Raw genomic sequence first — 27269 nt, forward strand, 5'->3', positions numbered from 1 at the left:
AATTGCGCCCCAGCCTCCGACACCACCCCCGCCCGGTTGCTAGGTAGAAGGTGAACGCCAGAGCGGGACGGCGGCTTCTGATAGGCCGCCGCCGGCGCCGCCGCCGCCAGGCAACGGTTTCCATGGCGAACGGGACCGACTCGCAGGAGGCGGCGGCGGCCTTGTCAACTCGCATCGCCTCAGGTGGGAAGAAGCAAGCGGGCAGACACGTGTCGAGAGCGCCGGCTGGGGGGGGGGCAAGGTGGGCGGAGAGAAGCGGCGAGAGTTCAGGTGAGGGGCCTGCGCGCCGCACGCGGGTCGGGAGTGGGGGGGGGGGAAAGGCACGTGTGAATGCGTGTGCGCGTGTCGCTGCGGCCCTTGAGGCCCGGCAAGGAGGGGCAGGCAGGGAGGTGCCTTCGTTGGCTGCGAGGAGCTTCGGGGTGGCTCCTGGGCAAGGTAAAGCGACTAGCAGGCGCCATTGGTGATAACAATAGTAATAATAATCATTTTAATTCACGGGCCCAATAGCGCTCAGGCTTTTCGAGGCCCTTGTCAAGCTGGCTTGAAGAAGCAGCTTTGGGGGACTTGGAAATGCGCATGCCGTTTCATTTTTGGCATTTCTGTCAGGCAGCTATTGGAAAGGAAATTTTGAATTTATTTATTGCATTCAAATGCTGCCTTTCTCCCTCTATGGCCTAGCTATCCCCCCCCCCTCTCTCTGTATGTGTGTGTGATTTTGTGTGTGTTTGTATATATATGTATATGAATATGACACACCTGCGACTTTCCTAGAATGAAGTAAAGGTAAAGGGACCCCTGACCATTAGGTCCAGTCGTGGCCGATTCTGGGGTTGCGGCGCTCATCTCGCTTTATTGGTCAGTCATGTGGCCAGCAGGACGAAGCCGCTTCTGGCGAACCAGAGCAGCACACAGAAACGCCGTTTATCTTCCCGCCGGAGTGGTACCTATTTATCTACTTGCACTTTGACATGCTTTCGAACCACCGACCTTCTGATCGGCAAGTTCTAGGCTATGTGGTTTAACCCACAGCGCCACCCACGTCCCATTAGAATGAAGTAAGGTAAAGGTAAAGGTACCCCTGCCTGTACGGGCCAGTCATGTCCGACTCTGGGGTTGTGCGCCCATCTCACTTAAGAGGCCGGGGGCCAGCGCTGTCTGGAGACACTTCCGGGTAACGTGGTCAGCGTGACGAAGCTGCTCTGGCGAGCCGGCACCAGCGCAGCACACGAAAACGCCGTTTACCTTCCCGCTAGGAAGCGGTTCCTATTTATCTATTTGCACTTAGGGGTGTTTTTGAACTGCTAGGTGGGCAGGAGCTGGGACCGAAAAACGGGAGCTCACCCCGCCGCGGGGATTCAAACCGCCAACCATGCGATCGGCAAGCCCTAGGCGCTGAGGTTTTACCCACAGCGCCACCCTCGTCCCCTAGAATGAAGTACCACCTCCTAAAATGGATTTTAAAAAGAACATGGCAGACCCACTGAAAATGCTCATGGATGACTAGTGGAAGAGGCTTCCACAAGCTGCCGAGCAACTGCCAAGAGTTGGAGAAGCTCTTTAGGCACCCTTAGTGCCCAAACCTGGTGCCTGTAAAAGGTAAAAGGTAAAGGACCCCTGGATGGTCCAGTCAAAGGTGACTATGGGGTTGCAGCACTCATCTCGTTTTCAGGCCGTGGGAATGGCGTTTGTCCACAGACAGTTTTCTGGGTCTTGTGGCCCGCAGGACTAAACCGCTTCTGGCGCAATGGGACACCGTGACGGAAACCAGAGCGCACAGAAACGCCGTTTACCTTCCCGCCATAGCGGTACCTATTTATCTACTTGCACTGGCTTGCTTTCAAACTGCTAGGTAGGCAGGAGCTAGGACAGAACAACAGGAGCTCACCCCGTTGTGTGGATTCGAACCGCCAACCTTCCGATCGGCAAGCCCAAGAGGCTCAGTGGTTTAGACCACAACGCCACCTGCATCCCTTACCTTTACCTTTTACCTGGTGCCTGTACAGGTGCTGCAGTCCAGACAGGTCCCTTGATTAATTTCCAGCCACTTAACATTTAGAATCCAGTAATTTAAAGTTTCCCCACCAATACCCCAACAGAAGGAATGTGGCCACTGAGCCAAGTGTGGGGGTTAAAAAAAGAATATTGCAGACAAATTAATGGCGGAAAGGGCTCTCGATGGCTACTAACCAGGACGGCTGTTCAATGTTTCTGAATACCAGTTCCTGGAAACCACAGGAAGGTAGAGTTGTTCTTGTGCTCAAATCCTTGCAGGTTTTCCACAAGCATCTGATTGGCTACTGTGAAAAGGGGATGCCGGATTGGGTGAGCCGCTGGCCTGATCCAGAACTTTCTGAGAACACAGAAGTACTGTTTTTGGGGGACAGGAGGCGGGCGGGTGTGGAGAACTCCCTGGTCCTGAATGGGGTAACTGTGCCCCTGAAGGACCAGGTGCGCAGCCTGGGAGTCATTTTGGACTCACAGCTGTCCATGGAGGCGCAGGTCAATTCTGTGTCCAGGGCAGCTGTCTACCAGCTCCATCTGGTACGCAGGATGAGACCCTCCCTGCCTGCGGACTGTCTTGCCAGAGTGGTGCTTGCTCTGGTTATCTCCCGCTTGGACTACTGCAGTGCGCTCTACTGGGGCTACCTTTGAAGGTGACTCGGAAACTACAATTAATCCAGATTGCGGCAGCTAGACTGGTGACTGGGAGCGGCCGCCGAGACCACATAACACTGGTCTTGAAAGACCTACATTGGCTCCCAGCACGTTTCCGAGCACAATTCAAAGTGCTGACCTTTAAAGCCCTAAATGGCCTCGGTGCAGTATATCTGAAGGAGCATCTTCACCCCCATCGTTCTGCCCATACACTGAGGTCCAGCACCGAGGGCTTTCTGGCAGTTCCCTCCCTGCGAGAAGCCAAGTTACAGGGAACCAGGCAGAGGCCTTCTCGGTATTGGCACCCGCCCTGTGGAACACCCTCCCACCAGATGTCAAAGAGAACAACAACTACCAGACTTTTAGAAGACATCTGAAGGCAGCCCTGTTTAGGGAAGCTTTTAATGTTTGATGCATTACTGTATTTTAATATTTTGTTGGAAGCCGCCCAGAGTGACTGGGGAAGCCCAGCGAGATGGGTGGGGTATAAATAAATTATTATTATTATTTCTCCTTATATTCTTACTGAATATACTCATAAATGTCTAGTGGAAGAGGCTTCCATAGGTTGCAGGGCAACTGCCAAGAGTACGGTAGCTTTATAGGTGACCTTAGTTTCAAGTCCCGGTGCACAGGTGCTCTAGACATGTGTTTTTATTAATTTCCGTTGAGTTAACATTTCTGTAATCTGAGATGCAGCATTTCCCCCTCCCTAGAGAAGGAAAATTCAACACCATGATCAAGTCAACATGTAATGGATTGTGGTCTCTAGGCTAAGTGTGTGGGTGTGAATGAGTGAGTGACATAAAAAAGCTTTACCAGACAATACCTAATTGAATTTATATTCCTAGTAATGTTGACACAAGGCATTCACAAAACAGGCCTGCTTTTGTTGACGGCCTTTGGTTTAGCATTTTTGCAGGGTTAAACCGGGATTAACACAATCCAGGAAATCAGTCTAATGCCCTTAGCTAATATGATATGAGCATTACAGTGCATTAATCTTTCTTAAACATTATCAAATTATGGCTTTTGAGTTAACAGCTGGCCTGTTCTGCTGCCTTTCCTTTCACAGGATTTGTTAGGAATTGGGACATACTATGAATCTAAGTCTTTTGCCATAGGCAAGCAGTGCCTCTGAAAAAACATTGAGTCAACCCTGGCACCCTGCACCCTCTTATTTAGCAATAGTATAGCTTACTCATTGGGTGGTGGGTGAGGCCAAAAGAACCCACAACAAATGATGCAGGGTGCCACCCTAGTGTGGGCATTCTGACACCACACTGTGATTTAGTCACGGTCTCTGGCATGAACCACATTTGTTGCCTGCGCTGAACAATCACATCCTTTGAGACCAGCAAGTCCAACTGTGTCATACTGTGCCTCACAATTTTGAATAGTCATAGCCTGGCCTTCCTCAATCTAGTGCCCTCCAGATACTTTGGACTACATCTCCCATCAGTCCAAGCTAGCATGATGCTGCTGATTGGAGCATGGCTATGCTCTGCTGGGGCTGATGGGAATTACGGTCCAAAACACCTGGAAGGGCATTGGGTTGGCCAAGGCTGCTCTGTGTTCAGAAAAAGCACAACTGTAAAAATAATGTTTGTGTTTCTAATATCAGTGGGATTGGCCGAAGAGCCAAGTCTGGGGCAGTAGTACTTTTGCCTTTGTACACAGCTCTAGCATTTGCAGAAACGCCTCAAATAATTGTTTTGCGTCTTCCTTCAGGAAAGCAATGGCATTTGCACCTCCCAGGAACCTGGATGGCCCGAAGATGCAAACCAAGATGAGCACATGGACACCCCTGAATCACCAGTTGATGAATGACAAGGTGAGTACCATTCAGTCAATTTAAGTATGGGCCTTCCCCCAGACATTACGTTGGAGACACAATCAGAGGGGACCTTTGGGTGAGCAGTAACAACAAATTCTCCATAAAAAGCAGCTAAGCCCTCAGTTGGCCAGCCTTGACCCTCCTCTAACCTGGCAGTACTTGAATACTCAGAATAATAATAATAATAATAATAATAATAATAATAATAATAATTTATTATTTGTACCCCGCCCATCTGGCTAGGTTTCTCCAGCCACTCTGGGTGGCTTTCAACAAAGATTAAAAATACATTAAAATGTCACACGTTAAAAACTTCCCTGAACAGGGCTATTATGAGGGGGGAAAGCGTTGGGATGGTCACACTGGCGTCTGATGATTTCAAAAGGGATTAACAAATACATGCTTTGTTTTCTAATGGAGCGTGTCAAGAGGCGGCTAAGGTGGACGCATAAGAGCTTGGAAAGCAAACATTGTATGTTTTTGTGATCAAAGCCTATAAGGCTCACTAATGCAAGCAGCTCTTCTGTCCTCCCCCTTTAGGCCCCTGAACCAAAATGTGATCCCATATCTGTTTAGCATTTCCTTGTGACAATAATGAAACACCCCCACCAAAGGGTTGGCACGGGCAGGTGCTTCTTGTTTCATCTTAAATGAAGCCAACCATATATGTGTAGACACCTCGGAAACAACAAAGTGAGCAAGGATAGAACATAAGAATGTTAGAAGAGCCTGCTGGATCCGGCCAGTGGCCCATCTAGCTCAGCATCCTGTTCTCACGATGGCCAATCAGATGCCTGTGGGAAACCTGCTTTTTAAGATGCTGTCTCTGCTTTTTAATATGCTGTCTTGATGTTGCTGTCTAAGATGTTGGCCACAGTGGGACCTCCATATTCCGAGGGAGTGTGCTTCTGAACGCTAATTGCTACTGAATCCTAGTACCTCACCAAAGACTCCTAAGTGAGATTGTTGCACCTATCTGTCTCAGGAGACAATGCAGAGGGCGAAGTCAAACTGTTGGAGAATTACAGCGCTTGCTGTGGCTGTAGAGACAAATTTGGGAAAGATATGCTTTGTTGCAGCAGAGGCAGATGAAGGTGTCTGGTTGTGCTGTCGCAGATGCTGCAGTAATAAGTAATATGGCGCTTCTTCTCCTCCCAGCGGTCTTTCCTCCTCTGGTCACTGGTATGGATGCATAACCTGACTATCTGCCTCCAGGCACTGTGACTGTCTGCTGGGGATTCCCCATAGCTGTCAACTTTTCCCTTTTCTTGCGAGGAATCCTGTTCAGAATAAGGGAATTTCCCTTTAAAAAGGGAAAATGTTGACAGCTATAGATTCCCACATGGCAGGATTGATGTCGCCAGCCTTCATGTCACAACTGCACACATCTTTGTAACACAGAGTTGGTCTGCCAACAGGCCTGATGCCTGAAGTCAGTCAGTCAAATAAGAGGCAACGTCCTCTTGTGGATCCACACTGGTTAAGTAGCAGGGAGCAGGGAGTAGGAATGAACAGACAGTTCTCCTGATGTAGAGACACAAAAAGCAGAGTCCCCCACAAGGTTGGTACATTGGTACCTTGCTTGTTGAACGTAATCTGTTCTGGAAGACCATTCGACTTCCGAAACGTTCGACAACTGAGGCGCAAAGGGCGGTCAGCAAAGTACATGGAGAAAAAAGAAAAACATGCAGCTGTTTGACTTCCGAGGCGTGTTCGAACACGGAAGCAATTCCGGGTTTTCAGCATTCAAAAACCGAAACGCTTGGCTTCCAAGACTCTTTAAAACCAAGGTATCACTGTGGTAGGACCTATGCTTTTTAACTTGTCCATAAACAATCTGGGGGTGACCAGTGAAGTGGCCAAGTTTACTGACAATACTAAACTATTTAGAGTTGTTTAAAACAGAGAGAGATGATGATGAGCTCCAAAGGATCTCTCCAAACGGATGGCAAAGTGGCAAATGCAATTCAGTGTAAACAAGTGTAAAGTGATTCATGTCAAGACAAGAAAATCTTAATTTCACAGTTCATGGGGTCTGAACTGGTAGCATCTGACCCAAAACGAGACCTTGGGCTTGTAGCTTGATGAAGGTGCTGACCCAGTGTGCGGCAGCTGTGAAAATGTCAAATTCCATGCCAGGGGCCATTAAGAAAGGGATTGAAAAATAAAACAACATTTAATCAGCAGCAGTTAAAACGCTACATACTAAAGACATTAAAATAGGGAATACTCTAGGGAGGAGCTGTACAAGCAGGGAGCAACTCCCAACTGGCCCTCTCCCTTGTGCCAGCCAGTCTCTTGGATCTCAGTGAAGGGGCCACAGGCAGGTCCCCTGAGTTTAGTTTCAAGTTCTAGACCAGTTGATAATGGGTGCAGGTGGCCCTTCAAACAAGGCCTTGCGTCTAAGTTGTGAGTGATGTGATTTTAACTTTACGGGCTTGGCGGCTAGCCGGTTGAAATCACACAAATTAAATGCACAGAAGGCAGGGAGCTTAAAAGCTCTTTTAGCGCAGGGTTTTCCCAGTGTGGAAATAGCTTTAAAGCTCTCTGCCTCCTTGCTGAGTTCTTGGAGGCTCTTGCGCGATCTTGGATGGCTCTGTGAGTAAGCATGGCAGAGGCCAGTAAGCATGGCAGAGAGCTTAAAAACTCTCTGCCTTGCTTGGGGGGTAAGACCCATGCAGGGCGCAAGCTCCAGAAGGCAAGGATAGCCAAGTGAATAACCATAGTTTAGAGGTCCCGGGCCCTAAGGAAGTCAGACTATCCTCCACCAGGGCCAGGGCCTTTTCAGCGATGGCTCTGACCTGGTGGAATGCTCTGTCCCATGAGACTAGGGCCCTTCAGGATTTAACCTCCTTCCGCAGGCCCTGTAAGACAGAGCTATTCCGCCTGGCCTTTAATTTGAATTCAGCCTGATCTTTTATTTCCCTTCCCTTCTCTTCCCTCCCCCTCCCCTTTTATGATTACCTGCTCTGAGACCCCACAGCTAATTCTCCCCTGGCCTCCTCGTTGGCCCAAGTAGGACCAATTCAGTCAGCTAGCCCTGGGGATTATCTAATTGATTTTTGATTTTTATTGTTATTCATGTTTTTATACTGTATTTTATTCTGCTTTTATAATTAAGTGTTTTAAAGGGTTTTAAATTTGTTGTTAGCTGCCCTGAGCCTGGTTTTTGAACCGGGAAGGGCGGGATATAAATAAAAATTTATTTACTTATTTAAGTGTGGGGCAGTTCTAAGGAGGTAGTTTGAGTATACACATGTGCCAGCCCCAGAACATACCGCCCCCCCCCACCCCCAGGGAATATGACTGTTTTCAGAACTTCTAAGTTAGAATTTCTTCTTAAGTCACTCATGCCCTTTAGTAGTCTGGGGAGTCATATATTGGGTCATGCCTAATGGTTTGATTGCTCATTTCTCGTTCAGTCCTGTGTTCACTCTGTACTGAACTGTGTTTTATTTAAATGTTTTTAAGGTATTTGAAGAAAGAAGAAATCTGTTGGGGAAATGGGTAATGACATTTTCTTCCCTCATCCACAAATCCCATGTGCTTCACGGCTTATTTTGAGGTGATCAGGCTGTAGTAGGACATGTAAGCACAGAGTCAACCTTGTGTAATGTACGCAGTCATTGTGAGGGTTATGAAGGCACTGCCCTCCATGCAATGTTTGGATTTTTAAAAACTTGTAGTTGAAAATGTAAGGGGGGAAAATGGTGGAAGTCTGCATGCAATTAATCCGTTTAGAGAGTATGTTTTGTCTCAGAGTATGTCAGGTATGTGCCTCTTTCCAAAAAGGATGGTTTGCCCCATGTGTGGTCGTGTCCCCTAGTGATGACATCACGTCCTTTCTGCCAGATCCCCAGAGGCCACTGACCGCTGCTGGAAACAGGATTTGCAATAGTTGGACCTGGGATCCAGCAAGCAAGCTATTTATGTCACCCTTCTCCAACCTGGTGCTTTCCAGATGTTTTGGATGACTGCTCCTGTCAGTGCTAGATGGCTGTGCTGGCTGGAGAAGGTGGGTGCCAAAGTCCAAAACATCTGGAGGGCACCTGGTTGGAGAAGGCTTGTATATTTGTTGGAAGTCTCAAAGAGTGGCTGGGGCAAACCAGTCAGATGGGCGGGGTACAAATGATAAAATTATTATTATAATTATAGGTAAGGTAAAGGGACCCCTAACCGTTAGGTCCTGTCGTGGCCGACTCTGGGGTTGCGGCACTCATCTCGCTTTATTGGCCGAGGGAGCCGGCATACAGCTTCCGGGTCATGTGGCCAGCATGACTAAGCCGCTTCTGGAGAACCAGAGCAGCGCACCGAAACGCCGTTTACCTTCCTGCCGGAGCGGTACCTATTTATCTACTTGCACTTTGACGTGCTTTCGAACTGCTAGGTTGGCAGGAACAGGGACCGAACAACGGGAGCTCACCCCATCGCGGGGATTCGAACCGCCGACCTTCTGATCGGCAAGTTCTAGGCTCTGTGGTTTAACCCACAGTGTCTTATACAGTATCTATCAATAGTTGTTAACTCTGCTACTTGAATGGAGCAGATCTCTGTCTCTGAACAGATGCAGTAGAATGTCTTTCCTTATCAGGCAGAAGGGTCATTTACCCCTTTCAAGCCATGCTGGAGACCACTCCCTAATGGAGGCAGGACACTGGTCTAGAAGATGGACCAGAGCCAACCGTTCCTGTGCTTTTTAGCAGCCAAAACACAGAATACTGGCAGGAGTTCAGCTTACACTCGAGTAGAACCCTAGCAGAGACACATGCCCGACTGGCATGTTCTCTCCCTCCTGATCAGTCGTTCGGGAGCTTCAAAAGCTTTCTTCTGCCCAAACATCACAGCGACTGATGCCAACAGACACCTGCACACTTAGGGATTCCCAGAGTTCACGTATCATCGCGTGACAGAACCCCAGCAACTCAGCATTTTGGCTAATCTACTTTATTTACATATAAACATGCACAGAGCACTGCAACATGGCTCCCTCTCTCTCTAGCATCAGACAGCAAAGAGAAAATGAACAAAGGACAATAGTCCCACTTCACAAAACACAGTAACACAAACATCCTGTCTCCGTCACTTCCCACTCTGTGGAGTCAAAACATATACCGTCATGTGATAGACAACAATCCCATGACTGCAATCACGGAGCAGGAATTCTAACAAATACCTGGGGGTTGGGGCGTCCTCATCACAAAGATGAAGTGCAATATGGTCTTGTGGTCCATGTGTTTGCAAAGTGCTGCATGGTGGGAAAGTCACTTCTGTGGCGCCGTGTCTAGGTGCCACAAAACCCTCAACTCACCTTTTCTCCCTTCCCTCCTCCGCAGTTTGACAAATGGACAGACAACCAGAGGCGAAGAGTCCTGCTGGACTTCCTAGAGCGCTGCTCCCTTTTGCAGCTCAGGTTCTGCGTCAAGCAGCTGCAGGCTCGAGTTCCAGTGGAGGCCCTGGATTTCACCACCAAGCTCCCCAGGGTTTTGTCCCTCTACATCTTTTCTTTCCTGGACCCTCGTAGTCTCTCCCGATGTGCTCAGGTAAAGCTCAGTGTGTTGGGAAGGATGCAGAGGAGAGATAACAAAGTTTAAGGTGCTGGATATGTTTAGCCTATAATCATAGAGTGTAGAATCATAGAATGGGACCCCGAGGGTCATCCAGCCCAACCCCCCCCGAGATGCAGGAATCTCAGTTAAAGCACCCATGACAGATGGCCATCCAACCTCTGCCTAGAAACCTCCAGGGAAGGAGAATCCACCACCTCCTGAGGGAGACCATTTCACTGTTGAACAGCTCTCCCCTTCAGAAATCCTTCCTGATGTTTAGTTGGAATCTCATTTCTTGTAACTTGAAGCCATGGGTTCGAGTACTGCCCTCTGATGCAGGAGAAAACACTCTTGCTCCATCTTCCATGGGACTGTCCTTTTGATATTTGAAGATGGCTATCATATCACCTCTCAATCTCCTCAGGCTAAACGTACCCAGCTCCTTCAAGTGCTCCTCATTAGGTTTGGTGGGACGCAGGTAGCGCTGTGGGTTAAACCACAGAGCCTAGGACTTGCCGATCAGAAGGTCGGCGGTTCAAATGTGTGTGTGAAACAAACGGTCAGGTGTCCCTTTACCTTTTACTAAGCTTGGATCCTAGAACAATAGGCAAGTAGGATCCTAGAATGCAACAACTGATTGGCTTGCAGGAAAAGACCAATCAGGCTCCAGGAGGGAATCAGAATCAGATGGGACTCATTGTGTAAATAATGTATATAAAAGCCTGAGGTTTTGGGGGAAATCCAATCACTGTTTTACAAGCTGCAATAAAGAGCATGAAATCGCTACAGGACTCAGAGTATATTTCATTTGGCTTCCAGACCCTTGATCATTTTGGTCACCCTCCTCTGCACACCTTCCAGCTTGTCAATATCCTCCTTAAATGGTGGCGTCCAGGACTGGACACAGAACTCCAGCAGTGGTCTGTTGATGCAGTATATGAACCAGAAAAGCGGCCCAGCAACATGCAGTTGTTCCTCTTCCTGTAGTGCCAGCCTCCCTCTTTTGAGCAGCAGAAGCACAGCAGTTGGAGTTGCAGTTTTGCCCATTCAAATGAGGGAAAGCACATGCCTGAGGGATATACCTGTTTGAAATTCAACTCCACTCCTGCATGCATGAACCAGGCCTCCATCTGGGTTAGACAAGGAAAAACTGCAGTTGCCAACTCACTTTTTTAAAAAAAAGAACTCTGTTGCTTTCTGAAGATATTGAAATAGTTTTTGTGTCTGGATTATGTGTCCTCCTCTGTTTCTGATTTTTGCCCCGATAGGTCCCTCAGAACAATAATAATGGCGCCTTTTTCATTCTCAGGTGAGCTGGCACTGGAAGAACTTGGCAGAACTAGATCAGCTCTGGATGCCAAAATGTCTGCGCTTTGGGTGGTATCTCAATTTCTCTCCAACCCCGTTTGAGCAAGGAATCTGGAAGAGACACTACATTGAGGTGGTGAATGAGTTCTGGGTCACCAGCCCTAAGGTACCTCTGCAATCCTTGAGAGGCAAATGGTTTTTGGAGCTGAGCTGAAACCTCTAGTTTAGCCTCATCTTGGGTGTGCTGCCTTTTCCCTATGCAGGAACTTTTTGACATTTAGCCTTGTAAACGGACCTGCATTCTGAAGTGGAACAGTCCCAGTAGAAATGTACCATGGGCTTTCCCTGAAAGTGTGAGTTGAGGTACCTAGATCCCCTAACAGCCTAGTGCACACATGCCTTCCTTCTGATACGTACCTTCAAAGAGTCCAGATAAAGGCCGCTGTGAGAAGAGGATGCAGATGGGCCATGGGTCTGATCCAGCGGACTCTTCTCATGTTCTTAAGCCACTCCTCCAGTTTTCCAGCTCAGTAGTGGCCTGTGATGAAAAGAGGCTTGAGGCTCAGGTGGCCTTGGAGGCGTGAAGTCCCGGCTGCTGTCACGGTCTGGTTCACGGGCGATCGAAGTCCCGGCTGGGGACGTCGGGACTGGGGGCAAGATGGCGGGGGGTGGGAGCAGGAACGGGAGTCCAGAAGCCAGGAGTCAGGAAGCCAAGAGTCCGAGGGTCAGAGAGGCGGGAGTCAAGAAGCCAAGGATCACGAAGTCAAGGGTCCAAGGATCAAGAAGCAAGGAGTCAAACGCAGCAAGGCAGGGAACGTGTTGCTGTGGCAAAGAGCCGAAGGAAAATGCTGACCTTATATCCCTTCCCAGCTCTTGCCACCAAGTGCTGTGAGTTACCAATTGGCCTCACCTATGTGGCTGCGCCTTGCCTCTTCAGAACAAACTTAGGAAGGCCCCTGTCCTACAAAGTCCTATTGGTCACAGGGCCTGGCTCCTACATGCACACCTGACAGCAGCATACCTATCTGGGCAGAGATAGCCTAACTTCTGTCGCCTATTGCTGAAATGTGTCAATTGGTTTCTGGGCCCAATTCAAAGTGCCGATTTTGACCTATGAAGTCTTAAACGGCTCAGCACCGTAATACCTCAAAGACTCACCTGAGGCCCTTCTTTGTGTGCCTCCTCCGCATGAGGTCTGGAGAGCGACAACACAAGAATGGGCATTTTCTGCAGTGACTCCCCGCTTGTAGTATGCTCCCCCTAGGGAAGCTTGCCTGGCGCCATCGTTACACATGTTTAGGTGCGAGGCAAATACATTTTAACTAGACTTTTAGCTAACTCCAGAGGTTAGCAAACTTTCCCAGCAGGGGGCCGGTCCACTGTCCCTCAGACCTTGTGGGGGGCCGGACTATATTGGGGGGGGGATGAACGAATTCCTATACCCCACAAATAACCCAGAGATGCATTTTAAATAAAAGGACACATTCTACTCATGTAAAAACACGCTGATTCCCGGACCGTCCATGGGCCGGATTTAGAAGGCGATTGGGCTGCATCCTGCCCCCAGGCCTTAGTCTGCCTACCCATGAATTAAACAATCCACAGCCTTTTACATTGGGGTAGGGGTATTGTTTTTGTTTGTTACTATGGTATGTGTTTTTGTTTCTTTATATTGCAAACCGCCCCATGAGCCTCAGATGAAGGGTGGCCTAGGAAGGTAAATAATAATACACTCAAACCTTGGTTACCGAACGCCAAAGACCCGGAAGTGAATGCTCCAGTTTTCAAACATTTTTCGGAAGCTGGATGTCCAAAGCGGCTTCCGCTTGAGTTCAGGAAACTCCTGCAACCACTCAGAAGCCGTGCCTCGGTTGTCGAACATTTTGGAAGCCAAACGGGCTTCCGGAACGTATTACGTTCGACAACCGAGGTTTGACTGTAATAATATCCTAGGGCTTCCCTCCTCCCCAATAGCACACAACTGATTTTGCCTACTTGTTTTCCATCCCTTTAGACCCCTCCGAAAGAGGACTTTGTGGTGGTCGATGTCCAGCCTATAACGAAAGAGGGTCTGGAGGTGAAACAGTCCCTGTCACCGTCAGTCCTCCATTCAGCATCTCCTCTCGGAAAGAAGATGAGCAAGGAGAAGCAAGATCTCCCTCCCTGGCGTTCTTCAGATAAGCATCCTACAGACACCGTCAGATTCAATTACCTGGACAACTTTGATCCCATCGAGCAAGCGAGGCAGGCGTAAGGCACACCCTCATGTCTGTCGTCTTCTTTTCTCTCTCAAACAAAACTAATTTGATGTTCAGCTGCTCCCTCTCCCCCTGGGGTAGGTGACAATCCTGCCATATTCAGGAGAAATTGTCCTCAAGTTTTCTAATTTTTGTAGGGGAGAGCTGAGTCTGCAAGTTTAAAGCCTCTTTGTGAATCTCTTCCTAATTAATGGTGCATCCAAGATGGATTCCGATTTCAGTCAGGTAGGAAATTAATAGGGCTTCTTGGTTCTGCTCCATAAAGTTTGGACCAAGCCCAGAATGGATTGATCCCACCCCAGCAGAATTCTGGAGTTGATGGTGGGGTTGGTTCTGCTGTCCATTTTAGGCATGTGCAGAGCATGTCAGAAGACGAAGGAGAAACCCCAGGCAACTTTAGCCTTCTCTGTACATGCCCTTGGTGCCCAGTGTGGGAAAGGGTCAACAATGTGTGTGAAACAAGGTGTAGAACAGCCCAGGGGTGTCCCCAAGACCTGCTAAGCCTCTCCTTCCAAATTATTTCCAGCCCAGATGAAATGCAGTAGGCCTGGGTATGGTCCAAAAACCATTCTACAATGACTGGATTGCCAGCTCAAATTCTCTTTGGAATGCCATCCCTTCAACTACCGTATTTTTCGCTCTATAGGACGCACTTTTCCCCCTCCAAAAATGAAGGGGAAATGTGTGTGCGTCCTATGGAGCGAATGCAGGCTTTCACTGAAGCCTGGAGAGCGAGAGGGGTCGGTGCGCACCGATCCCTCTCACTCTCCAGGCTTCAGGCAGCTATCTGCAAGCCTGAGCATGGTGGGAGTTCCCGCCGGGCTCCGAAGGCTTGCGGATAGCAGCCTGTTCTGGGGGCTGGGGTCGGGGGAAGCTTGGGCTTCCCCAGCCCCGCAAGCTCCGGGAGCGGCAGCGAGGTTGCACGCAATCTTGCCGCCGCTCCTGGACCTGTTCTGGGGGCTGGGGGGTGGAAATAATTTTTTTTCTTTATCCCCCCCCCTAAAAACTAGGTGCGCCCTATGATCTGGTGCGCCCTATGGAGCGAAAAATACGGTATTTCTGTGTTTGGATATTTGAAGTAGCATCTCGGCGGCACACAGAATGCTGGTTAAACATTCTGTTCCTTACCATCCGCTTCCAGAAGTAGAGGTCTTTCCTTTCTTTCTCTCTTTCTCTGGTGATCCCTCGTAGCTGAGTTTGTCTTTCATAAACACGGTTTTGACAATGAGTCCGTAAGTGACTGTGGAGGCCAATTCTGGATCCACATGTCCTTCCACAGTGGGGACATTGGTTTCTGAGCAGGAGTTGATCACAGTGAGGGTTTGCCAAGTGTGCCTTCCTCTTAGCATGTTTCCTCCTTGCGTCCTGAGTTCGAGTGTCTTCAAAGCCCATGACACCTTTGGTAACCTTCATCCACCTTCACAGCCGTTGTAACATACCACTTGTTATCATCCGCCTGTTCTGCCATTGAGGACTTCTTGGATCATTCTTTGTCTAGCTCCTTCCCTTTGACCTTACCGCCTTGGGTGACCCTGCTGGGAGTACGAGACTCCCGGTGGCTTCGCTCACAAGGTCATAGGGACATGCAAGCCCACTCACCATGACAAGGTGATGATCCAGTGAATGAGAGAGGTAGAGGTAGCTTGCTTCTAATGATAGAATGCATTATTTTGCATGCAAAAGGCTCCGCGTTCAATCCTTGCTAAGAATGTAAGAACATAAGATGCTCCTATTGGATCAGGCCAATGGTCCATCAAGCTGAGTATCCTTTTCTCACAGTGGCCACCCGGATGCCCATTGTGGGAAACCCGCAAGGTGGGCCTGGGTGCAACAGCACTCTGCCCCTCTGGGATACCCATCAACAGGTGTTCAGAGGCATAATGCCAAGAAAGCAGATCATGGGGGAAAGCTTTCTCCCTCTTCTTAAGACCTAGGGAAGCCGTTCCCAGTCAGTTTAGACAGTACTGAGCTCCGTTGACCAAGGTTACTTGACTTGGTATAAAGCTACTTAATAGGTTCATCTGCTGCAACCATACCCTGTTCCATGACAGTCCCCCGGAGAAGTCTTCTTAACACCTTACACCTCCACAACATCTTTAGATGCTTGGTTCTTTTCTCATTGCTCTTGTAATCTAGATCAGGATGCTTTCTTGCAGTTACAGTAAATATGTCCACCCTTAGTTTAAACGCGTTGCTTCTTCAGTGGTAGGATGTACAGTTGTTGCTCTTACTCTTGGCATAAAGTCTTGAGAAAAGATCTGACACACATGCCAACTATCCTGCAGTCTACGTGTTCAGTAGTCCCAGTTTCTTCCTTAATAACAGAACGTCTTTCAAAACCCAGCCCACCAAACATAGCCCAGAGCTGCATTAGAGAGGCGTGGGGGCGAGTTTTGTGGGCTGAAGGGAGGAAGATTATTTTTCACAAGAGCAGATGACAGTGCCAAGCATTTTTCTGCCTTCTTGTTCTGGGAAAGTAACCTGTTGCCAGGAGCACAGATCAGATCCCAGGCAGAAAGACATTCACTTTTCACAAGACTGATGTGATGCGTGTAGGGAGCTGCCTGAGTAGAATTAGCTTACTCTTCCTCCGGGAATCTTAGGGTAGTGTCTGCAGTTCTCCCTCTCACACTTTTTGTCACAAAAACCTGCCTGTGAGATACGTTAGGCTAAGAGAGCTACTGACCCGAGGTCACCCACTGAATTTGGTGGCAGAAAGGAGAATCGAACCCACCTCTCCCTGGCTCTAGCCCAACACTCTAGCCATGATACCATAGTGGCTTTCATGTAAATCAGTGTTTCTCAAACTTGGGTCTCCAGCTGTGGTTGGACTACAACCCCCATCATCCCTGACCACTGGTCCTGCTAGCTAGGGATGCTGGGGGGTTGTAGTCCAAAAGTTTGAGAAACACTGATGCAAATCTACAGAAACCTTTGAGTGATTTAGCTGTGATTCCTGCATTGCAGGGGGTTGGACTAGATGGCCCTTGGGTTCCCAACTCAACAGTCCTGTGGTTCTTTGAGTGCTGAAATATCTGCATATCTGGGCACTAGCCCCACTGAAGCACAATCATGCATATTGATTCAGAAATATATTCTTCTGAGTCCAGGCCACTCTTGTATCGGGAGCCTGGGACTTCAGACTCACTCCCAGGTAGCTGTGCTTAGGGTTGCAGCTCCAGTCTCTGAAATGAGAGGTGGCAGAACAAGCTTCAGGCCCATACATTTTTTTGTGTTTCAAAAAAGGATTTGCCTCTCCCTGCCCTGTCCTGGGAAATCCTTTTAACTTTGTTTAATACATCTTTCCCCCCCATTCGCTCTGTCACAATAGACTAGGGCCCTGCGGGACTTGACATCTTTCTCCTGGGCCTGAAAGACAGAGCTGTTCCACCAGGCCTTTGGCCAAGGCACAGTCTGACCCCCTCCTTTGGTAATCCTCACAGAACTCTAGCCCAATGGTTGCCATTAATTTGATTTTGAATTGATTTTAGAATGCTATGTTACATTTATTGTTGTTAGCCGCTCTGAGCCTGGCTTCGGCTGGGGAGGGCGGAATATAAATAATTTATTATTATTATTATTATTATTATTATTATTATTATTGTTGTTGTTGTTGTTGTTGTTGTTGTTGCAGTAGGAAGAAAGGAGGAGGGCTCACCCCAGACCTCAGCCAGTCGGCCTTCCAGAAGAAAAGGAGACCAAGCAGTGCATCGTACAAACTCCGAAAAGCAAAGTCCCTGGCAAGTACCCCCAATGGTCAGCCTTCTGGGCTAAGCAGCAAACTTGGTGAGGTGCGATGCCTTTGGTGAGGAAGGGAGCAGCCTTGATGGTGGTGGCCCCCTCCCCAAAGCCCCACTGCCTTGCGTCGCCTTTTGAGTCCTTAGCTACCTAAGTCCACCACTTAAGGGCTGCAACTTGAGCAAAGCTGGCGTTCAGTCTTGGAGCATCAGTTATGGTTGTTGCCCTTGTGCTTCTGCAGTCCCGCTGTGCAACCTTGATGCAGAACTCACACTTTGCATGCGGAAGGTGCCAGGTTAAGTCTCTGGTCTTTCTCCTCTAAGAGGCGCCACCAGTCAGAACACACAATAGTGTCCCGACCTGGTCCAAGGCAGCTTCCTAGCGGTTATTTAGGTGGGTCGCTGCGTTTGAGCTCCGTGGAGCTCCCTTGCTTGCCTCGAGGGTGCATCCGACTGCAGACTGAGCGTCTTCGGCTGCATATGTCTGCCCCTTTGGGAAGGACTTTGTGACTCAACATGCTTTGCTTCCTTGTCCTCCAGCAGCCTGGGGCTGAGCTGACAAGGACCCAGGAGTGCAGGAATCAGGTATACGGAGCCTGTCAAAGCCTTGCTTTGTGTGCTGCACTCATTCCTGGTGGGGTGGGAGACTCTGACCCTGCCTGTCCCGTCACACGGCATCCGCGACCCTGACATTTTAAGCCCTTGCATGCTCACCTGCTTCTGTTTAGGTTGATCCCTGCCAATCATTACGTTGCTTCTTTTTAAGCCGCTTAAAATGAATGTCTGCCTTTCACCCACTGTCTGCGTCTCCCGTCCCGGTCTCATAATTCGGATGCTAGCAAAATGAGAAATGCAAGTATTACTCTCTTCAAACACACCCTTTTAAAAAAATTATGTGAAGGTAGCATTTAAAGATTCATGATTATGGCTTGGCTTGTTCTAAAAAAACAAAGAGTTTGTTGCTCTTTGTGCAGAAGCTTGATTTTAATGGAAGTTTTGCATAAATAGAGGACCTACTACTGCCTTGAGCAACAGTGCTCCTTCACATGCCAGAGGGACCAGACTTTCTTCTTCAGTTTTAATTTTGGAGACTGTAGCCAATAAACAATTTTTTTTTACGCTCAGCAGTTGAAGTGTTGACTGCTGTGCCCTTATCTGCCTTTATTGCCTGAATGGATTTCTGAGTACGTGTTTTATTGCGCCTGGCTTTTCCCAACACCCTAAACAAGAGATTAAACAAACAGATTGAAGCTGTACTCTTATGCACACTTCCTGGGAGTAAGTTCCTGGGTTGGGGGAGAGACAACGCACTGGATTTGGCTTCCTGGCAGTGGCCCATTAACATGGACCAGGGTGGGAGCTGGTCCCTTATAGACCTACAAGGTCATTGTGGTCATCTGATGAAGCCTTTCTGGTGATGCCATGTGCTCCCAGGCCAGAGCCGTGATCTGGAGCAGTTCTCCATTTTGATTTTTAAACGCATGTTAAAATACGGTACTTCCTTATTTTCCCAAGTCATTTCTGTGTTAGTGACCTAGCCATATTTTTGAACAGGCATCCCAATGTTCTATTACTTTTTAAACAGTATTCGTATTTTACTGTTCATATTTTTCTATTTGTTGTACATCACTTCAGAAAATGTTTATTATTAAGCTGCCTGTAAGTTCTGGAAATAGACATAGCGGAACTTATTTTTGAGTAAGTTTGAAGAGCTGTTTTTCTATGTTAAAGAGAAAAGGAATAGTTATCGCTCCGTTTGGATTTCGAGTGTGGGCTCAGCACACCATGAAAGTGCTCTGGCATGCAAAAATATCCCCCACATGCTTTCATTGGGTCTACTCTTGAGTAGGGCTTGGTTAAAATGCAACCCCTAATCCTTTTTCCAGGGTAAAAAGTCCTCACCCTCTCACTTCCAGGTATGTTATTTATTGCTTAGCTGTGGCAAGAAAATAGCTCTAAAATTTTTCACTTGCCGCTAACCCAAGGCAGCTGAAAGAGCTGGCCAGTGTGTGTGTGTGTGTGTGTGTGTGTGTGTGTGTGTGTGTGTCCCAGCTGGCTGGCAGGCCTGCTCACACACTGCTCCTTTCCTAAAGAAACTCAGTTTCTGCAACTAAAACCAAAAGGCTACTTGATTCCGCCTGCCTTTGGGATTGGGGTGTCCTGTGTTTGAATTCTCCTCCCCAGAGAAGCCTGCCTGGTGCCTCCTCTGTTATCTCCTTGATACCAGGCAAATACTTTTTTGTTAAAACAAAACAAAACCACCCAGACATGCCATCATCTCATATACTGCTTTTAGTCGTTGTCAATCCATGTTGCTGCTTTCTATGTGCTTTTATAAGTGCAATTTGTTGTATTTTATTTCTTTGTTTGAATTCTCCTAATTGAATGCCACCCTGGGAGCTTTATCACAATGCAGGTAATAAATAATTTGCCAAAAAAGTACAGCGGAACCGTAATCCATTCCAGAAGTCCGTTCAATTTCCGAAACGTTCGAAAACCGAGGATCAAAGGGCTGTCAGCAAGTTCAATGGGGAAAATTGAGAAAATTGGGAGCCGTTTGGTTTCCGAGGCACGTTCGAAAACGGAAGCATTCACTTCTGGGTTTTCGGCACTCGGAAGCCAAGACATTCGAAAACTGAGGTTTGACTGTAATTACATAAACCCAACAGAACGAAAGATCCTTACCTGAAATGAGTCTCCCATTGGAGTTTCATGGACTTTCCCCAAGTATCTGTGTGTAGGACTGTGGCCTTTGTCTTCCTACCTACCTGCTCAGAATTTAGAGAACAGCAAAGTTTGGGTGGTGACTCAAGTTATGATTCAAGTCATGTGTGTGTGTGGTTTTAGGTCAGGGACTGTGATCCCAATTCCTGGTTCTGCTGACAGATTCAAAAGCGCAGGAGATTCGTATCCCTCTAAATCTCATAAGAGCATGAGAAAAGCCTGCTGGACCATCTAGTTAAGCGCCCTAGAATCATAGAATCATAGAGTTGGAAGAGACCACAAGGGCCATCGAGTCCAACCCCCTGCCAAGCAGGAAACACCATCAGAGCACTCCTGTTCTCACAGTAGCCAACTCCTTGCCTGTGGGAAAGGATCCAAGCACAAGAGCAACTCACTCCTCCTCCAGTTTCCAGTCACTGGTATTCAGAAGTGTTGCTGCCTCAAACTCTGAAGGCAGAGCATAGCCATCATGGTTTGGAGCCATCAAAGGCCCTCTCCTCCATCATTTTGTCTAAACCATCTACCGTAATTTTCGCTCTATAGGACACACTTTTTCCCTTCTAAAAAGTAAGGGAAAATGTGTGTGCGAATGCAGGCTGCGCGGCTAAGCCCAAAGCCAGAACAGGGAGACAGAGCACTTGGGGCTAGCTGCGCAAAGCCTCCACAGAGCAGCGGGGTGAAGGCTGTTACCATAAAGCACCAATGCTGCAGCAAGCAAAGGCTCTAGCAGCTCAGCCAGCTGCTTGTGGCTGGAAAGCCAGACAGGATGTTTGTGACTGTTGCCATGGGAACAAAGGGGCAGTCCATTCTGTACTGAGCACCGGATGTTAGCTCAGTGTGTGTGTGTGTCATATGACCCGTACTGGATGTACTTAGGAGGAGTTTCTTCTAGCTGTTGTTGAGTGCAGACATGATTCTCTGTACTGATGTAAGAGGCAGAAATAAATGATGTAAATAGTTTTCTGTCTGCTTCTTTCCCCTCCCTGGGGACACCAAAGGGGAGAGAGGAAGAACGGTGTGTTCCTCTCATACATCTGAGAAGAATCGCCGGACCTCGCCTGCTTATCAGCAGAGGTTGGGAGACGCGGGGAGGTCGACAGGAATATCTGCCGGTGCCTACGCTTGTGGCACATTCCTCTGACCCAGGCAGAATTCCAACAGTGGCAGCCTTCGGATGGTTGCGATTCATCGGACATCTGTATGAGAGGCTGGTGGATTGTCCTCCTCTGCTCCAAGGAGGAAGAGAAGCGTCTGATAGAGGCCAGAGGCTCCACAGACAGCTGATGGAAAGAAGAGGTGTTTTCCAGAGCAACAAAGTTCAAGGTATGCTGCATTTCGGGCTAAAAGTGTGAACGCAGTCTGATTAATTCACTGGTTCACGGGGAGCTGCGTTTTGGAAAAGTACAGCTCCGGGAGAAAAGGCCTGCATTCCACAAATTTTTGTGGTAGATAAGAAGTCCTATTGAAATGCATTGTTGCTAGGTAACGGAAAGTTACTGGCAAAGGGGCTGGACTGTGAGTGTAAGCCTGGGAAAGCGAAACAAAATCAGAGAATGTTTTGGCTACAAGGTTTACGAGCTCTTGGAAGGGACTTTTCAATAGCAGCCTGAGTTTAGCTGCCAGGTGCAAAGAGCGTAAACACTTTGCAGTTTCCTGCGTGAGAAAGAAAAAAACAACTGTTGGATTTTACAGTTTGTTTGACAGTCTGAGCTAGAGGCTTGGCTTCAAGATGGATGCCAAGAAAGGGGGAGGTTTGCCTTGCCCTCCTTCCTTATCCAATGACAATTATTCATCTTGGTCTGTAAAGATGAAGGCCCTGCTGCAGAATCAGAGGCTTTTTGATGTAATTGAAAACCCCATCCCTGCAGCACCAACCAGAGGTTGGGAGTCACGGAATGTAAGGGCCAGGACTGCTATAATTCTGTGTGTCTCAGATGATCAGTTGGTGCATGTTCAGCATTTAGAAAATGCGAAAGAGGTATGGGACACGCTGCGTACAACGCATCAGAGAGATGCAGGTTCTTCAGCGTTGCTGTATTTTGAGAAATTAACCAATCTGAGACTTGCGCCTGATGGAGATGTTCAAGCGCACCTGACAGAAATGAAGTTTCTGCGTCAACAGATGGTGGAACGCAATTTCCGTCTTCAGGAGGAAGTGTTTTGCTTCATGATGATAAACAGCCTTAGCCGCACCTACAAGGTTGTTGCCAGTCAGCTTGGTTCCCTACCGGCCGCGCAGCTGACCGCGGAGAGAGTTTGTGCTGTGGTCCTGAATGAACACGACAGACTTGCTGCACTGGAAGAAAAAGACAGGGGGAGGGAAGAACAGAGTTCTAATTCCCCCACTGATGATGCTACTGGGAAGCATGGAGTAGCATTGAGTGCTGTCCGATGCTACAATTGTGGACAGACTGGGCATCTACAGCGAAACTGTAAGAAGCCGCGCCAGTCAAGAGGAGCAAAGAGCAGCTCTACGAAGCCTCAGGCGTCAGGCAAAAGCCGAACCAAGTGCCAGGTGAAACCTGCAAAGGCTATGATGGCGAAAGGAACCACGCCAGATGTTGGGAACTCGTTCATAATTGACACGGGCGCCACGGTTCATATGTGCCCGCACAGAGGACTGTTTTCGACGTTGAAGAAGCAAAGCTTCACTGTGAAACAGGCCAACGGTCAAGAGTTGGAAGCGACTGGAATTGGGACTGTGTATCTTGAGAGTCTGAACTTGACTATAAATGATGTTTACCTGGTTCCAGAACTGAGATTTAATCTGCTGAGCGTGTCGCAGATTGCAAAGAAAGGACTGAAACTGTCCTATGATGCTAAAAGCTGCAAGATCTACAAAGATGGAGAACTGTTTCTTACTGCCAAAGAGAAAGATGGACTGTATTTGTTGACTTTTGATCAAAGTGATTACATGAAATGTAATTCTTCTGATGATTCTAACGAAATCTCTCTTGCAGGCGTGACCAGTGTGAGCACCAGGAAGGTGACGAAAAAGGTCGACAGAGCATTTCAGCGGGTGTATGCTGATGTGATTGGTCCTCTAGAACCATCTAGAGGCGGTGCACGATATTACCTTTTGTGTGTGGATTGTTTCACTAATTATTCTTGGGTTTATATGATGGAGAAACCGCAAGAAACTTTAGAAAAGTTTCAGGAGTTTTGTGACAAGGTTAAAAGTATGCATGATGCTAACATTGATTGTCTTTTCACAGATGACAAACAAGTTTTTCTGTTACAGAAGTTTCAGAAGTTCCTGGATGGAAAAGGGATAGACCACAAAGTGGCAGTTTCGCAAGAAGCGTGGAACAGGGGGGTCTGTGTGAGGGTGAACAAAGAATTGCAAAAGGGGATGAATGCGCAATTGCTGAGTTCACATTTGCCACATGAATATTGGGCCGAATCGCTAGCGTCCTATCTTCATGTGTGGTTGAGAAAAGTCTCAACAGAGTTGGGATGTTCTCCTTTTGAGAAGCTGTTCAATAGAAAACCTTCTGTTGCCTACTTTAAGGTTTTCGGGTCTCAAGTGAGAACAGAAGCTCCAGGTGGAGTAAAGAATGCCAGAGGCATTTTTGTGGGTTATGAAAAGGGTCTCTACAGAGTAATTTTGTCTGAATCTGGTCAGGTGATTCTCACAAAGTTCCTAGAGAGTGCTCCAAAGCAAGAGCGGATAGTACAAACATTTCCCACAGGTGGCAATTCTGATGATAATGATGATGATGAGTTTGATCTTATTGAGTTCAGTAGTACTGATGATGACAGCGATAGCTCAGACAGCTCAGTTGTCACAGTCATTGAGAGGAAATCTCACATAATGACTAGACCCTCAGAAGAGGAGGATGAACCATTGATTAAGCTTAGTACTGGTTCTCCAGAGAGTCCAAAGGTTGAACCAGTGGGCTCAGAGGATCAGAACCTCATACGTAGGTCTGAGAGAGCAACGAAGGGTGTACCACCCAAGAGGTATTCAAAGGAGTTTGCTAACCTTGCATATGTTGCTATTGTAAACGACCAAGGACAGATTGAAGCTGTGTCTGAGTCAGAGACAAAGGCACAACAGAGAGTTGTTAACCGAGGTAATGCGAAGTCACACAACCAGAGAGGTACATTGGTTAAACCAGTGGCGGGTAGTTCCAAGGGTGGAACTGAAACAACAGGGGAATGTTATAAATATAACAACTGTTTGTTTTCTTCTCTGGATGACGCTTTGCTCGCAGCACACATTGATACTTTAGGGGGAGTATGTTACCATAAAGCACCAATGCTGCAGCAAGCAAAGGCTCTAGCAGCTCAGCCAGCTGCTTGTGGCTGGAAAGCCAGACAGGATGTTTGTGACTGTTGCCATGGGAACAAAGGGGCAGTCCATTCTGTACTGAGCACCGGATGTTAGCTCAGTGTGTGTGTGTGTCATATGACCCGTACTGGATGTACTTGGGAGGAGTTTCTTCTAGCTGTTGTTGAGTGCAGACATGATTCTCTGTACTGATGTAAGAGGCAGAAATAAATGATGTAAATAGTTTTCTGTCTGCTTCTTTCCCCTCCCTGGGGACACCAAAGGGGAGAGAGGAAGAACGGTGTGTTCCTCTCATACATCTGAGAAGAATCGCCGGACCTCGCCTGCTTATCAGCAGAGGTTGGGAGACGCGGGGAGGTCGACAGGAATATCTGCCGGTGCCTACGCTTGTGGCACATTCCTCTGACCCAGGCAGAATTCCAACAAAGGCACCCCACTGCCCTGCGGAGGCTTCAAAGGCTGTCCCCAAAGCCAGAACAGCAAGTCCCAGAAGCCAGGTCCCTCTTGCTGTTCTGGCTTCTGGGGTTCAGAATTTTTTTCTTCTTGTTTCCTCCCCCCCAAACTAGGTGCGTCTTATCGTCCGGTGCGTCCTATAGAGTGAAAAATACGGTAGGTGGAGCGAGTCCCATAGTCCCATAGTTTAACTACTTCTGTGTGAATGACTTTATTTTGCCTGCCTTGAATCTTTCATCATTCACCTCCATCGGATGTCCACAAGCTCCACAAGAAACTACATTTCTTGCTTTTTTTCTGCCTTGCTCCCCAGATGTCCCTCTCTGCAGACCTCGGCTCACAGCCAAAAGCCCCCGCTCGCCCCAACTGGGCTACTTACCACCCTGCGGGCTATCCTGCCACCAAAGCAATGGCCAAGATCCTTGCCCAGAGCGCCCAGTGGAACGCTGGGATACGGCCGGCGCCTGCCCAGGGTCCAGTCCCACAGCTGAGCGAGAAGGGGAAGAAGGCCTTTGCACGGACAAGCAGAAGCTCTCCAAGTCAGTAAACCCGGTCATTTCATGTAAGGGGGGGGGGGTGAGCATTGAAAATTTCAGCCCCTTTTCACTCACATCACCATTTTGTTGTTTTATTATTATAAAAGCCCTGTTTAGGGAAGCTTTTAATGTTTGATGTATTACAGTATTTTGATATTTTGTTGGAAGCCACCCAGAGTGGCTCGGGAAATAATAAAAATAAAATAGTAATAATAATAATAATTAATAATTATTTATTACTGAGTTTTTGAAATTGTAGACAAAAGTTCAATATCACTCTCACCATGCACAAATTCAGCCATGACAAGAACGCTAGCTAAGCCTAAGCGATTTTAAAGAGAGCTTTTCAATGAAAAAGGTGCCCAAAACTACATCCCTCACAAGTTGGATGAAGTAATAAAGCTGTGACAAGCTGCAGTCTTAACCACAGGCAAAGCAGAATTGGAATTAAAAACGACAGCAAGACTTGGCAGCTACATTGGCATCAGTAACTTATTACTGATAGCCAATGTAGCTGGTAAGAAACAAGGCTAATATATTTCCTTCTCTTTTTGTATCGTAGGTTAGAGGGTTTGTTTAAAAGGCTGGAGCAACAGGCTAGCCAAATTCTGCTATGTGCTTTTGGAGCAGATCGCTGATGTTCTGGCACACTAGCAAACATTACAAAGTCATTATTATTATTATTATTATTATTGCTATCATCTGAACATGTTTGGGGAGAGAGAAGGCACTGCTGGATGTACCCAGGTCCCCACCCCCAATCCCCATATCTTAAGACAAGCCTCCGTTGCAATACAGATATGTTGAAAGAATGTCAATGCCAGGTTTAATTTTGCAAGGGGCCGTTTCCTTTTAGTTTCTCGCTGTTGACGTTAACTACTTCATCTTCTCTACCTGTTCCAGCATCTCCACTCTTTGAAAGCCAGCCCTGGGAACTTCCCCCGTCAGACACGGGATCTGATGCAGAACAGGAGGGTGGAGAAAAGAGACTTTTCAAAGCAACACACTTGAATTAATCTCCCCAAGGGAAAGACAGATGTCATTGCAGGTTACAATCGTGTTCCCAGAGCTATGAGCCCAGCTTTCTGAAAAGGGGCTCTTTGGACGAGGATTAAGAATCATGTGGATTTATCATGTCTGCATTTCCATGGTGGAATAACCAATGACTAACCAAGGGACTGTTGGGACAACCTGGATTTTTTTAAAAAAAAAATACTGTTCAGATAGGAACTTTGCATGTGGCCTTGGACAGGGCACTATTTCTCAGCCTTAGTTTCTAAGCTGGGAAAGGTGGTGGTTTACCTCATCGAGTTGTTGTGGAATTGATGGTCAGCAACTGTGCAGTGCTATGCATATCTACTCAGAAGTAAGCCCCACTGAATTCAAGGGGACTTACAACCAGGGAGAAGAGACGGTGGAAGAATATTGGAAAAAGTTTAAAATCTATATATGGAAATAATGTAAAATTAATGAGTGTTAGAAAAATGTTGGGAGGGAATTATACGGCTTTAGTAGAAATGTTTTAAGGAATTAAGCATAAATAAGTATTATAGTATTAATGGAAAATAAGGTTAAAATATGTTAAGATAATTACATGACAGAAAATAGAGAAAGATGGAAAGGATTTGCTGAAACAATTAATAGAAATGGAATACAAAAAAGGGAGGTGAGAGGAGGTCGATGAAACAAGGGAATGAAAGAGAGGATATTGAGATGGTATGATGTGTGTTTTTTGAATTGTTTTTGCTTTTGTTTTGTTTAATGTGTTAATGTTAATGTTGCGTTCTGTATTGTTTATATATTGTATTGTATTGTTTCTCTTTTGCTTTTCTTCTTCTTTTCTTTTTTTCTTTTCTTCTCTTCTCTTTGTAAGGTTTAAAAGCAATAAATATTATTTTAAAAAAATAAAAATTCAAAGGGA

At 47.4% G+C, this 27269-nt stretch overlaps 1 protein-coding gene across 6 annotated transcripts; it reads left to right on the top strand.

Moving 5' to 3' along the window:
* The first annotated feature begins 93 nt into the window (after window positions 1-93).
* On the top strand, window positions 94-27269 carry FBXO16 (F-box protein 16). Of its 6 annotated transcripts, none has more exons than XM_081001113.1 (10): window positions 94-183; window positions 4387-4489; window positions 7964-7999; window positions 9826-10032; window positions 11348-11512; window positions 13361-13596; window positions 17239-17344; window positions 17882-17926; window positions 25126-25351; window positions 26252-27269. In XM_081001113.1, the coding sequence occupies exons 2-10, from the start codon at window positions 4394-4396 to the stop codon at window positions 26362-26364; spliced, it is 1230 nt and encodes a 409-aa protein (XP_080857239.1). In that variant the 5' UTR covers window positions 94-183; window positions 4387-4393; the 3' UTR covers window positions 26365-27269. The 6 variants fall into 6 exon arrangements, with proteins under 6 accessions (XP_080857239.1, XP_080857238.1, XP_080857241.1 ...); XM_081001112.1 differs by having other exon boundaries at window positions 138-270; XM_081001115.1 differs by having other exon boundaries at window positions 138-270; window positions 17885-17926.

The sequence above is a fragment of the Podarcis pityusensis genome (genome assembly GCF_964106645.2).
Source record: "Podarcis pityusensis genome assembly, chromosome: 3".
NCBI lineage: Eukaryota > Metazoa > Chordata > Lepidosauria > Squamata > Lacertidae > Podarcis > Podarcis pityusensis.